This window comes from Eurypyga helias, unplaced genomic scaffold (assembly GCF_000690775.1).
Source record: "Eurypyga helias isolate BGI_N326 unplaced genomic scaffold, ASM69077v1 scaffold16254, whole genome shotgun sequence".
NCBI classification, from domain to species: domain Eukaryota; kingdom Metazoa; phylum Chordata; class Aves; order Eurypygiformes; family Eurypygidae; genus Eurypyga; species Eurypyga helias.
The window spans coordinates 1-12,109 of NW_010245780.1; the positions used below are offsets into that span (position 1 = coordinate 1).

Sequence of the window (12,109 nt, forward strand, 5' to 3'; positions counted from 1 at the left end):
CCTGGCTGAATCCAGCACACAGAGATCCAGCATCCTATGGACTAAACCAAACCCACGGGCTCAAGGATAAACGGATGCACGGGATCTTCTGCCTGACTCCATTGCTGCACCAGCATACAGATGCTCGGCTCTTCCAGTGCCTTAAAGAGAACACCAAATCCCTGTTCCTGTACAGAGCTGAGTTAAAACATCCATTTGCCTTCGAGCCACTTCTCTTCCAGCCGCCTCTGTTGCTTCTTCCTCGACCCACATATTCCTACCACATCAGGCTGAACTGACCGAGGCAGGACAGGAGGGCATCCAAAGGGTAAAGCATCTTTCCCCATGGAAGTGCCACGGTCAGAGTGACGTGCCTCGCTGACCTGCTGACAAAAGCAGGCGAGCCATCGCTCTGAGGAGCGAATTTCCCACAGCAGGGACTGTTTTTCCCCCTTATGTTTCTCCCGCAAATAAAAATTTGCTGAACTTCCAACTGTCCCAGCACACAAAGCAGGAAATCAGAGTGAGAAACCGCCAGTTGCTTTGCCCTGCTGATGTAAAACCGTCTTTCCCAAGTCTCAGCACCACCACGACAGCTCCTCAAGACACAGGGAGCTGGCAGCCCCCAGCCCTGGGCGCCTTCCTACCTCCAACGTGCAGGCGGGCTGGCTTCTTCAAAGCGATTCCCGCCTGCCTCCGGCACCACATTCCTGCAATGCCACGCACACCAGTGCGGGAGAGGCGACCTGCAGACAAGGTGAGGACCAGTCACACCTCACTGTAATTGCCAAACAAACTCTGCTCCCACCCTCAATCTATAAGAGAGGAATGAAGTTACGGAGTGACCTAGTGACCTCCACCGAGCCTGGAAGCGTTTGGAAATGCTATGGGAACCTGGGATGGCTGCAGCCAGGCCGGATAGGGGGAGGGAGGCAGAGAGCTGGTTTTCAGATGCAGTGCTCAAGAATAGGAGGCACAGGTTTTTTTGGTTTGTTTTTTTTTTTTTTTACCCTGATACAGGCCATCCACATCCATTTCCCACCACGCCAACCAGCTGAAGAGTTTAAGGGCTTTATTTAAAAAACTGTTCTCTCCTAGCAGATGCCCTGTTTGTCCCGAGTGGCACGAGCTACCCCGCATGCACAAGTGACGCTGGATGAGCGCGATTCGGATGACGATGGATCCAGACAACGAAAAGCTTTCAGAGGTTAAACGCAAACAGCCAGAGAGGCCACGAGAACGGAGGAGGACAGGGCCTGGCAAATCAAAGGGAAGGTAGATTGTGTTGTAAACCTAAGCCCGCTCAGATTTGGCATCTGATCCCCACCACAGAGCCACCCCATTGAACCCAAACAGGGATGGTCGAGTCTCCTGGAAACCAGTCCTCCATGCACAAGCAGTGCGTTCCCAAGAAAGCATCACAGCTTTTGGGAAAAAACCCCAACAAATACCCCTTCACTTGCTGATTTTTCATCTCCTGCTCTTGAAACATTTCATATTTAACACCACAAATTTCATTAGAGACATTATTCAAAACCACTCAAGTGAAGAAAGAAACAAATTAGCATCCTGCCTGCCTCACAGGGACTGACTGAGGGGCCGAAAGGCACCGAGAAACACCCGAGCTCCTCGGAGCTGCAGCTCTGAGCCTGCCAAACAGGCTCGGGGCTCGCTGTCTGGAAGGGCAGGAATGAAGTTTAAACTCCATGCTCAAGGACAGTGCTGCCATTGGAGAGCAGGGTGTAGCTTGCCGTTTCCAAACGCAGCAAACCCAGCTGCCGAGGTCACGTTTTGGAATTGATGAAAGTTTGCAAAGGTGCGGTTTTCACCAGCAACGGGACGGCCCCGATGTGATCCGCAGCACTTGCGTATTTACCGCCAGCTGGATTGCTCTAGTTACAGGGATTCTCCTTCAAAACATGCACTTTGCCTTCTTATTTCTGCTCCGCAGCTTCAGTTTCACAAAGGATTCATCCTTTGGTGCTCCTCCTTGCTCCCAGCCAGGGAGGACAACGCCAGGCTGGAGAATACGGCTGTCAACGGCTACTACCGCTTTGGAGTTTTTCGATAACACGGCAAGTTTTAGCTCTCTGATGGCAGAAACGCACCCTACTGCTCCTAAACCCGAAGGGCAATAAGGAGACAAAGCAGATGAGGAAAAGAGCTGGAGAAAAGCGTGTTCCAGGCTTTGTTCAGTGCTACCCAGCAGAAAGACACCGTTCATACTGTGAGGGATTTCCATCCTTCTCATTCATCTGTTCTGCTTTGAAGCATCATACACTGCTGCTGGCAGCTGCAGTCGTAATTAGAGAGGTTATTCTGTGCCGCGTAGCAGCTTTTCCCCTGCTTTCAGTTCCCAGGCGGCCAGCAGCTACGACATGGCTTCAGCGTGCTCAAGGGGATCCCAAATTTTTTATTAATAAGTTAGGTGTGCCTTCAATTAAACAGGGATGTTCAACACCCACCGAGTTCAGGAACACACAGGCACCTCGAGGGCTGTAAGTGGAAACGAGTTGGGCTGAATTCAGAAGGTTTATTTTCCAAACCCTCTTCTCCGGGTTTCCTTCCCTGCCTACGTGGGGATGCATCTGTTTTGCTAAGAAACGCCTTGCAAACGGTGTCTCGTGGGCTGGCAGCAGCCCGCAGACGGAGAAATGCTGCTCTACACAGGCTGCCAGCACGGTCAGGTCAGGCTCCAAAGTAAGGATGGGCTCGCTACGTCACTGCAAGGCCAGTCGCTCCGCAATGGGAATGGAAGAGTCGCACTATGGGGTCAGGGCAGAGTATTTCAGTAACGAGTCTCAACCACTATTCACTGCTTCAGCAGAAGAAGATGCAAAACACAAGCAAGGACAGTAACTGAATAATCTCGGGAGATCTTCGGTTTTAAAACCGAGTGTGAGAAGGTTCCCTCCACTCTAACGAGTGTTTTCCGAAATCCCGTGATCCCTTGGACTGCCCTGAAGCCAGGCGTCCTGCACATTATTCACACCAGGCACGCCGGTGCGGCATCAGTCGGCGGATGCAGAGAGCTGGATGTCTGCCGGCTTCCAGCTGCACGACCACGTCCCTTCCTTGGGAAGTCCCATCCTTCGCCCCGGCTCCCATCTCCCTTCAGCTCCGCAAAGCTTATGTCGCCAAGGAGGCTCCAAGCAAGGAAGCTCACCCCGGATCAGGACCAGCGTAATGAAACTTCACTGATTGAAAAACCTGCCACTGTTTTCTAAAAGGAGATGATGAAAACAGGCGTTTTGTGTGCTGGGGGCAAGGCTTTTGCACAGCTTCGTCAAGGGCAAACCGCTCAGCTTGCGCCTGACCTAACGGGGAGGGCTGCGGCTCTCTCAGCCACCCCCCACACGGGGCCCACATCTGATACAACCACCTCAGGTGGGCGACAGCAGAGGCTCTCCTACCTCCTCTGGGCTGCTGGTTTTGTTGACACAACACCATCAAAGGCACCTTCCCCTCCGCTCACACGGGGAAACCCGATCCTCAAACTCCAGCGGCTCCCACTCACCCAGGGGACCTGGGCAAAGAACAGAGCCCAGAGGAACCCACGTGGGAGAGGGGGTTTTGGCACACTCGCTGCATCGCATCAAGGCTACCCAGGAGGTTGTAAGTGCAAACTTCAAGCTGAAGGTCTCTACTCGTTTTCAGGCTGAAGCAGGGAGGATCAGCTGCTCTGATGCGCCTACGTCTTGACACTGTGAACATGGACAGAGAGGATCAGAGCATCTAATGGAAGAGTTTGGCTTCCAAGCCTGTTTTTATCCTGAAATCCTGAAAAAGAAATGAGAAGCTTTCCCATCTACCCAGCAAAAGCGAATGCAGCATGACTGCAGAGAGGGAAAACCACCAGGAAACAAGTCTTGGGGAGTTTCACCCCCACCCCGGCGGAAGGGCGGACACAGGGCCAGCCGCACAGCCAGCCACTGCGCAGCAAACAGGAAAAGCGGAGCCGTGAGGCTCCTGAACTTCCCAGATATCGGGGCGGGTTATCACAGCCTGGCTAGTGAGAAAACACACTGCGTCAAGGAGGGGAGTGGGATCTCCTGCCTTCCCAGGTAGCTGTAGAAGATGGTAGCAAAGGGAGGGGGATCGTGCTTGGCCAAGGATGGTAAAGCAGAAACAACAGGGAGGATGTGCAGATCCTGTAGGACTTCAGCTAGCACTCCTCTTCCCGTAAGGACTTGGCCTTTGTATCATTATTCCTTACTTTAAGGCACAGTAAAAGGCTTGGTTTTAGAAAGAAAAGCTTTCCACCTCTGTCCCATAAGCCCCTGGGGCACGGGCAGAACTACTGGCATTTTTCTTTCCAATTTAAAAAAGTATTTCCCAGTTTAGTGCACGGGTCTGGCAGCCTGGGATCTGGCGCAGGGCTCCTGAGGAACATAAACTAATACAGGAAGGGAGAAAGTCTGCAGAAACAGACAGTTTGAAATAGCACAGGCAGGCCAGAAGGAAAGCTGCCTGCGGATACGCTCTCAGGCTGCCTGTAAGTTATCCTCCGCAGCCTGAGGATGACAGGAACAGGAGACAATGACGGTGAAGGGCCTGGGTCGGTGCTGATGTGCCTCTTCGGGGACCTGACAATAGTTTTCATTACACAGATGGAAAAGATCTCATCCAAAGTGTTACGCAGAAATGGGACAAACCTTCCCTGACACCGGCACAGCACATCCAGGGCCGAATCCTGGGTTACCCAGGCCAAAACCCTCACCACGAGAACCCCTCCAGCTCTTGCATTACCCATTACGTTAAGCCCCGGGAGTCTCCATTTCCAAATGGTTTTGGTTTCTTTCCTGGCTGTTTCAGCTGCATGAGAGCTCTTTTCTGGGGAGCACTAGAGGACTGTTGCCACCAAAGCCCCCCTGTCTGCACCCTCACCCCAAGAACAGCGTGTTGCAGCTTGAGTTATGGAGGAGTTGAGACTAACCCTTGCCTCTAGCTGGACAAACAGACTCCAGTGTAAACCACCTCCAGTCCTCCATCAGGTTCTCCTCTGTGCCGATAGGCTAAAAGTCAAAAGTGCCCAGATTAACGATGCAAATCAAGGCAAAGAACGAATCCCTGACACACAGGGAAAGGCACCTGCCTCCCAGGGACCACCTAACCTTGGATAACATCGCAGACATCCCACATAACAGGGGCCATGAATCATCACTCCCCTCCTGCTCCAGCAAGTGGGAGTGAAAGAGGTGGGAAGTAGCTCCAAAGCGGCCAGAAGAGCTCGAGGGAGAAGAGTTTAGAGGCAAAACATTCCTAAAATAGAAATCCTGCAGCCTTACTGCTGGATTCCCTGCTCGTAGGGCGTCAAGCCCCACCAGTATAAAGTGCTACATAAAAGCGAGGCATTAATTCTCTTGTTCTGCTCCAGCCTAATAAGTAGAAAGTCAATGCCATTGTTTTAGATCTAAGCAAAAAAATACTTTGAAACCTCAAAAATTAGGGTTTTTTGAGGCAATTATCTCCCTCCTCCGTCTCCGAGACTAAAGAAACATGGGCCAATTATGTCTTTGAAGGCTAAATATTTACTCCTGGATGAAGTGCAGCAGCTCAGGCAGAGATGAATTACCCAGCTCTGATGTCATCTAACGCCTGCAAGTAAGAAAACCCAAATGAAAACAAGGTAGAACGGAGAATAACAAAAAAGGGTGTTTTCTCCTGGAAAAGCCCTTCAGAGAGGGGAAAGGGATGAAGTTGTTTCAGCTCACCTGAGCCGTGTCCAAGGCATTTAGCGTGGCACTGGCATCGTGCTCCCGTTCCCTTCAGGCAGCCCTAAGCAGGTCTCATGAAACACGATGCCCAGGCTTAACGAGGGCACAAACAGAGCACAACCAAACCTCTCCGAGCTAGAACCAGCCTTATGGAAAAGGTGTAAGGAGCAAGACCTACCCTAAAGTCTGTAGGGCCAGGTGTGGGAACTCCACCTCCACGAGCAATTAGCCTGCACACACACAGAGCGTTAATCAATCAACGTCAGCACTTCTTTTTTAAAAAACAACCCTCCTGCCTTATTTACGTCTGCCTCACGAGGTTCAAAGCTCTCCGCTTTTGCCCCCTCCAGTCACTATTCTTTCCCAGGCAGCGGGTGCCAACCCTCTGGTTCAGGGCACCAAAAAACCCAGGCAGCTATGTGTAAGAAACCAGCACCCCACAAGCGTGGGGTGACTCATCTCCTCTGAAGAGCGAGGAACAAGAGCGCTCTCTGTTCGGGGAGACCGCCTGAAGTTTCAGTTGCGATCCCATCTCGCTCCATGCGCTCATGACAGCATGCAGAAATATGTCCTCGGGGGATCTTCCCATGGGACTTAACTCTGACACATATTCCCACAGGACTCGTTCTTTTAAAAGTGTTATTTGTTAGTAAGGCAGTGGGAATTTGACTTTGCGAAATACCAAGAAAGTGACTGAGCAGAGCTGGGTGCCGGCGGCTTGTTAACGCGACTGCAAGTCGTGCCCCGCATTCAATCTGACGGAAGAACTCGCAGGGCTGCAAGAATAGATGTCCTGGGTCAGAGCAGAGGTCTGCAGCGCCCAGTATCCTGTTTATGCTACCCATGGCCTCTTCTCCACCCCGAGCAGAGGGAGAGCGCTAGGGCTGGGAAGGAGGAAGAGCGAAGGCTGATTTCCACGCACGTACAGGCTGTGGTTTGTTTTCTTCCTCCAGTTTAGGTCCGTGACTGCTTAATTCTCACCTGTAGGCATCTTGCAGTGGATGCACAGATGTAAAAATCAAATCAAAATATTAAGAGTTGTGTGGACCGACACCCAGCCAGTGGTCATCAGGCACTGAGCTACATGTCAGCATTCCAAAGCAACATCTGACCGACTCCCAGATCGCACCACTACACAGAAAACATCTGGGCTTTGGAGGACTTCATATCAAAAGTGTCAGACCAGAAAACACAACTTTAAACACCAAGTAATCCACAATACCTAGAGCATACAAAGCAGGGTGAGAGTCAGCAAGGAGCAGATGCAGAACTCCTTCTCCTCTCCCGACTCTTCACTTTTGCCAGAATGGCTGACTTCATACTGACCACTCGCCCCCTCGCCAAGGGTTTCCCCCAGTTCTGCTTTTGACAGAGTTATTTTAGTCAAATTCAGAAATCTATGGGGAAACAAGCGTGCCGTGTGTGACGTTTTGTACCAAACCCAGTGTGGGAAATCATTTGTGGCGCTTTCCTGCCAGGCTCAGAGCATGTGGACTGCAGGAATGTACCTGTTTTCCCACGCTCTCCCGGCCGCTGTGGGTAGCCCGCACAGGCATGTCTCCTCCACTCCTCAAAATACCTGAAGTGGCAGCTACCAACGTTATTAAAAAAAATAAAATCTCAACACTGGGACAAAAATTCTTATCGATACAAGGCTCTCTCGACCGCAAGTGTCACTCATCCCGCGTGGCATGAACCAGCACTGAGCAGCTGCTCCGAAGAGAAACAGCTCAGCACCATGCTGCAAGCACAACACGCATGTTCTGCAGCCAAAAAACATGGATACAAGCTGAAAACCGGTCACATAATGATAAAACACGCAGGGAAATACAAAATCAGCCCAGCCAGCCCCGGGGACGAGGTAAGTTCTGATCAAGTGGCGGGGGAGTTGCACATCCTCCGCCTCTCACCGGATGCCAGGGGCCGGATCCACTCCTTGCTGTTCAGGTCAAGTCTCCAGAGGTCGTTGAAGGCGGCGTTACAACTGCTCTGCGTGCAGCCACCGAACACGTACATCGACTGGTTCGCGTCATAGTAACACGCACCTAGAAGAAAGCAGACACGCAGATTAGCCAATGCTCTGATCTGTGTGGTTCTGGGGGAAAAAAAAAGATCATTTTCCTTTCCTCCCTGGGTTTCAGATGGGAGAAGAGCAGCCAGGCTGCCCCGAGTTCAGTAAAACCCTGGGCCAGCTTAGGGGTATCCCTGACCGGTGTAAACCTCCAGCAAGAACCTTCCGAGACTATTATCCCCTCAAGCAGAGCTGCTCCTGAAAGCGCAAAGAAAGCTGCCTTAGAAGCCTGCAGTTAATGAGATTAGCCACGATTAACGCACTCGGCGCACTTACCTTCCCCAAGCCAGTCCATAGGGGTTGCCAAATTCGACCAAGAAACTGGTCTGTGTACCCAGACCCGCTTGCTTATTCTTTTTCCCAAAGCCAACAGTATTTCACCTTATTATAACACAGCACCGCTGAAACACACGGATCTTAGGCGAGCATCCCCTTTGCTTCTTATGGGAAAGGATTAGGCAGCAAGAGAATTGGGGAGGGAACACGACCTCAAAGATACCCAGGGAAATAAAGAGCTTTTGGCCCCAAATCAAACTCAGCAGCTATATGCAAGCCTTTAGCAGTTGGTGTCCCGTGGCACCCAGGCACCTCTGACAAGGAGGAAATCAGACATGAGAGAGAGCAGAGGACTTGCTCAGCTTATCTGCCTTGGAGGATGAGCAAAGTTCACATGTGTTCAGAAAGTTATTACTGTCATTACAAAGAGGATGTCCCAATTTCCCCATTTCCATCCCCAAAAGCAACTAGACCTCTTGACTTTGCAGGACAAGTCCTGGCCTTTCACCTCCTCCAGAGCCCTGCAAGGCATCTCTCCCACGCCTTGCCTAACTCGGGAAAAGCGGGATGAGCACCCGACAGCGATGCTGGAAGAGCAAGCCTTCGGCGGCAGCTCTGACAGATAAATTCACACCACGTTCCCAGTGTGCAAGCAGGGATTGAGGAGGAAAGGTACTGCAGTTCTTCATCTGCTCTGAGTGCTGGTCTCCACCTGCACCCTCCGAGCAGCCGGGTGCTGCCTGTTCCGCTCACCTGCACGTGCTTGAAATTCAATCCTCCCCTCACCTGCTGCAGCCTGAAAAATTTCAGTTCTTGGGTTTCCTGTAAAATTCGTCTTTTTCCCCCCCATAAGAGCCTTAACAAAAAAACCCAAAAGTGTATGGTGTGGCTGGCAGAAGGCACAAGCTGAAACCTGGGTGTTGCTCTGTTAGTTACCGCATCTCCCAGGACATATTCCTGGGGTTTCCAGACCCCAGGAACTCAGCACCACACATACAGATGGTCCCAAAACACTGAATCCTGTCTGAAGTCCCTTAGCACCAGCCAGAGAAGCGGCATGCTCCGACCTGGATACCCACGCGCTTGGCTGTATTTCGATAAAGCCAGATGTACCCAATTTCCTTCCAAAAAGGGACCAGACATCGCCCTGGCACTTGTCTCGGAGGACTCGCTGCCTGAATCCCGCTGAGAACCAAGGCATCTCTCCGTAAACCCCAACTTCATATACAAGTGCCCTCAAAAAGTCATAAAAACGGAATACCAAGCCTCTCAACATGAGCAAGGGCTCCCCAAGGATTCTTAGAGCGTGGATTGTCAAGTTTAGGGGGATGAAAGCGTAGTAAGTCATATCCACGCATACATCTGTCAGTAGAAAGCCACGGTGTTTTATGCTCTGGGAACACTGAGGGGTACCAGCCGGGGCTCGGAGGGAGCAGGAGTCATCGCCCTCACAGTGACAAGCGATATATTGCCTGACACGAAAATCAAGAGAAAAAGTCAAAGTTCAGGCGAGCAGCTCACGGCACAGGGCAGCATCTGGCCCCAGGACGGCAAGGAGAAGCACTTGTGATTATGCAGGAGCCCCTCCGCGGAGCGTCTGCACATTGAGGACCACACGCCGTCGTAAAGAACCAGCACAAGGGAAGCGAAAAGAGGAAGGATTAGCACCTAAGCGCAGCGACTCGGGTAAAAAACACCAATAAGTATTCTGAACCAAAGCAAAAGCAAAGGTAGATGCGCAGCAGGGGTGCAAGCTGCACAGTTCCTCCTCTGTCACTCCATCACAGCTGCTCACCGGGTAAACATAAAACCAGATTCAGAGGAGCTGACCTGAGGACACACTGACGTCAAGGCTTTCTTCTTCTTGAAACAAGAAGAAGAACTGGAAAAGGAGCGTTTGGAGTGAAGGGCTGATAACCTATTCCTGGTAGGAGGAGAAAACGATTCAGAGCCAATCCCCACGAGAATTCCCTGCTTCCAGCTTCGCTCTACACCAGCGCAAGCACATCCCCGGTTCCTAGCGATCCAAGCCCGCAGCCCTGATTCCACAGGCTGAAGGCACGTACTTCCAACGTGAAAGAGCTCTTCAAGGCAGCCCACCCGTACGTGCAGCAGCGATGTCCCTGTCGCTGCTCTGAATGAATCTCGGTGCTGTAAACCAGACCACTCCAGCCCCGCAGACAATACCGGGGCTCAGCGGGGGACGCAGCGATGCCCGGTGGCCTTTTGAGGGTCCCACTGTCTGACCTGGGGCTTGTCATGCAGATCCCCTGTTGAAAAGCCAGCAGCCCTCATGCCCTTGGCTTTTAGCGACAAGCCCAGGGCGCTCTGCTGACCGCACAGTGGGAACGCGGAGCCGGAGACACGGGATGCACAAGGGCGATGGTGCTGGTAGGGGGAGACCACCCAGCTGTCCCCCACATTGTGTGTCTCCATCCGCATCTTGGGTGGGTCACAGCACGTCCCTCCAGCGCTCCCGGGGGTGGAGGACCTATACATAGTGGCGTAGGGGATTTACCTGGGATGGGATCGAGGAAGAAATAATGATTACGAAAACTTCTATAGCTTTACCTACTCCTTAGGATTCGACTCATTTTTACACAGCAAGACCCCTCGCAGGCTGCAACACCCCCTCCCCCCGGGAGGGCACCGGTCAGCAACTCGCACCCTAAGTACAGGTGATTAAACCCCGGAGCAAAGCGATGCTGCGTTTTTTTTCTCCTTAATCTTTCTTGAAAGGTTTAGTTTCTGTAGAAATCTAATCACTACCTGAACCACGACAGGCTGCGAGCCTCCTCCCCGTGCCAAACCCTCCGCAAACGTGGCTTTCACACAACACTCGCTTATTATTTCTGAGGGGAGGTGGCAGCATTCTTCTCCTCTATTTGGCTTTAAAACCCAGCCCAGCCAGACAGGCACCACAACGTCCCTGCGCGGCGTGTATTTTAATCCCAGACCAAAATAATTTAAACACTGTTTTCCTGCTTCTTCTTAGCAAGCCATCTAAAGCTGCTGAAGAAGAGGAAGGCACATCAGTTTGGGGGTAACTCAGTGCCTTTAGATCTTCTTGGGGTGGAAAACAAGCAGCTTGAGACCAATGGATGGACTTTCAGGTCCTTTTTTTTTTTAAAAAAAAAAAACACAACACTTAAGTTCCAATAAAATTAAGTGTGTCCCAGATTTTTGGTATTGCAGAGATGGTATATCTTTGTAACTGGAAATGAATAAGCATTTCTGATGTTTGAAGACACCGATATCCAAACAGACCACAAAGCCAACTTGTTTTGAACGCGTTCCCGTTTACCCTCTGTGCTGCACAGCAAAGCATCAGAGACTGTGACCTGGAGCGTGAGATAACTGAAATAAAGATCAACTGGGAAGACAGGACTGAATGCAAATACATGCCCTTTGCAGTAATTAAAGGGCACCGGCTTTCTAAACTTTGAGTACATCAAATAAAATAACCCACCCAAGTTCAGAGGTCGTGTTCCCCACTGGAGAGAGGGGGGGAAAAAAAGTCAGCTTAGCTATTGAAACGCCTTTGCTGCGAGGCCCTGGGCTGCAAAGAGCACCTCAGCCCCTGACAGCCCACGGTGCTGGCGTTCCCAGGAGAACCCTGCCCAGGCAACGCTGCAAACATCGCGCGTTGAGCTGCTGGCACCGCTTCCTCCGACGCGGGGCTGGGTTTCGGAGGGAACCTCTCCGCACCCAAACGGCGCCTGGCACGGGAGCCGGCAGGACGGCGGCGGCGATGGGGGTAGGGCTGCAGATGAAAGCGCCGGGTCCTGCCGGCTGGCACGCACGTTCCTACCAATGCCACTGCAAGTTGCGGCACGATAAAAAAATGCAGCAGACCTCAACGCCCAGCTCTCCACATGGGGAGGGGAAACCATCTCACATCTATCTCCTTGTGCTCTAAAATACTATTTTCCTGCTCCTTCCAGCGTGAGGACTCAACGCAGCCAAAAGGCAGCGATGGATGCCCCATCCCTGGGAGTGTCCAAGGCCAGGCTGGATGAGGCTTGGAGCAACCTGGTCTAGTGGAAGGTGTCCCTGCCCATGGCAG

General features: G+C 51.9%; 1 protein-coding gene across 1 annotated transcript in view; it reads right to left on the minus strand.

Annotated features, from left to right (window-relative positions):
* Positions 1-7,568: 7,568 nt before the first annotated feature.
* LOC104508541 (F-box only protein 42-like) overlaps positions 7,569-12,109 on the minus strand; it is a 9,775-nt gene continuing 5,234 nt past the window's right edge. Inside the window, exon 3 of the mRNA XM_010150197.1 lies at positions 7,569-7,741. Within this exon, the coding sequence (XP_010148499.1) occupies positions 7,569-7,741 (173 nt within the window). The remainder of the gene's footprint in view (positions 7,742-12,109) is intronic.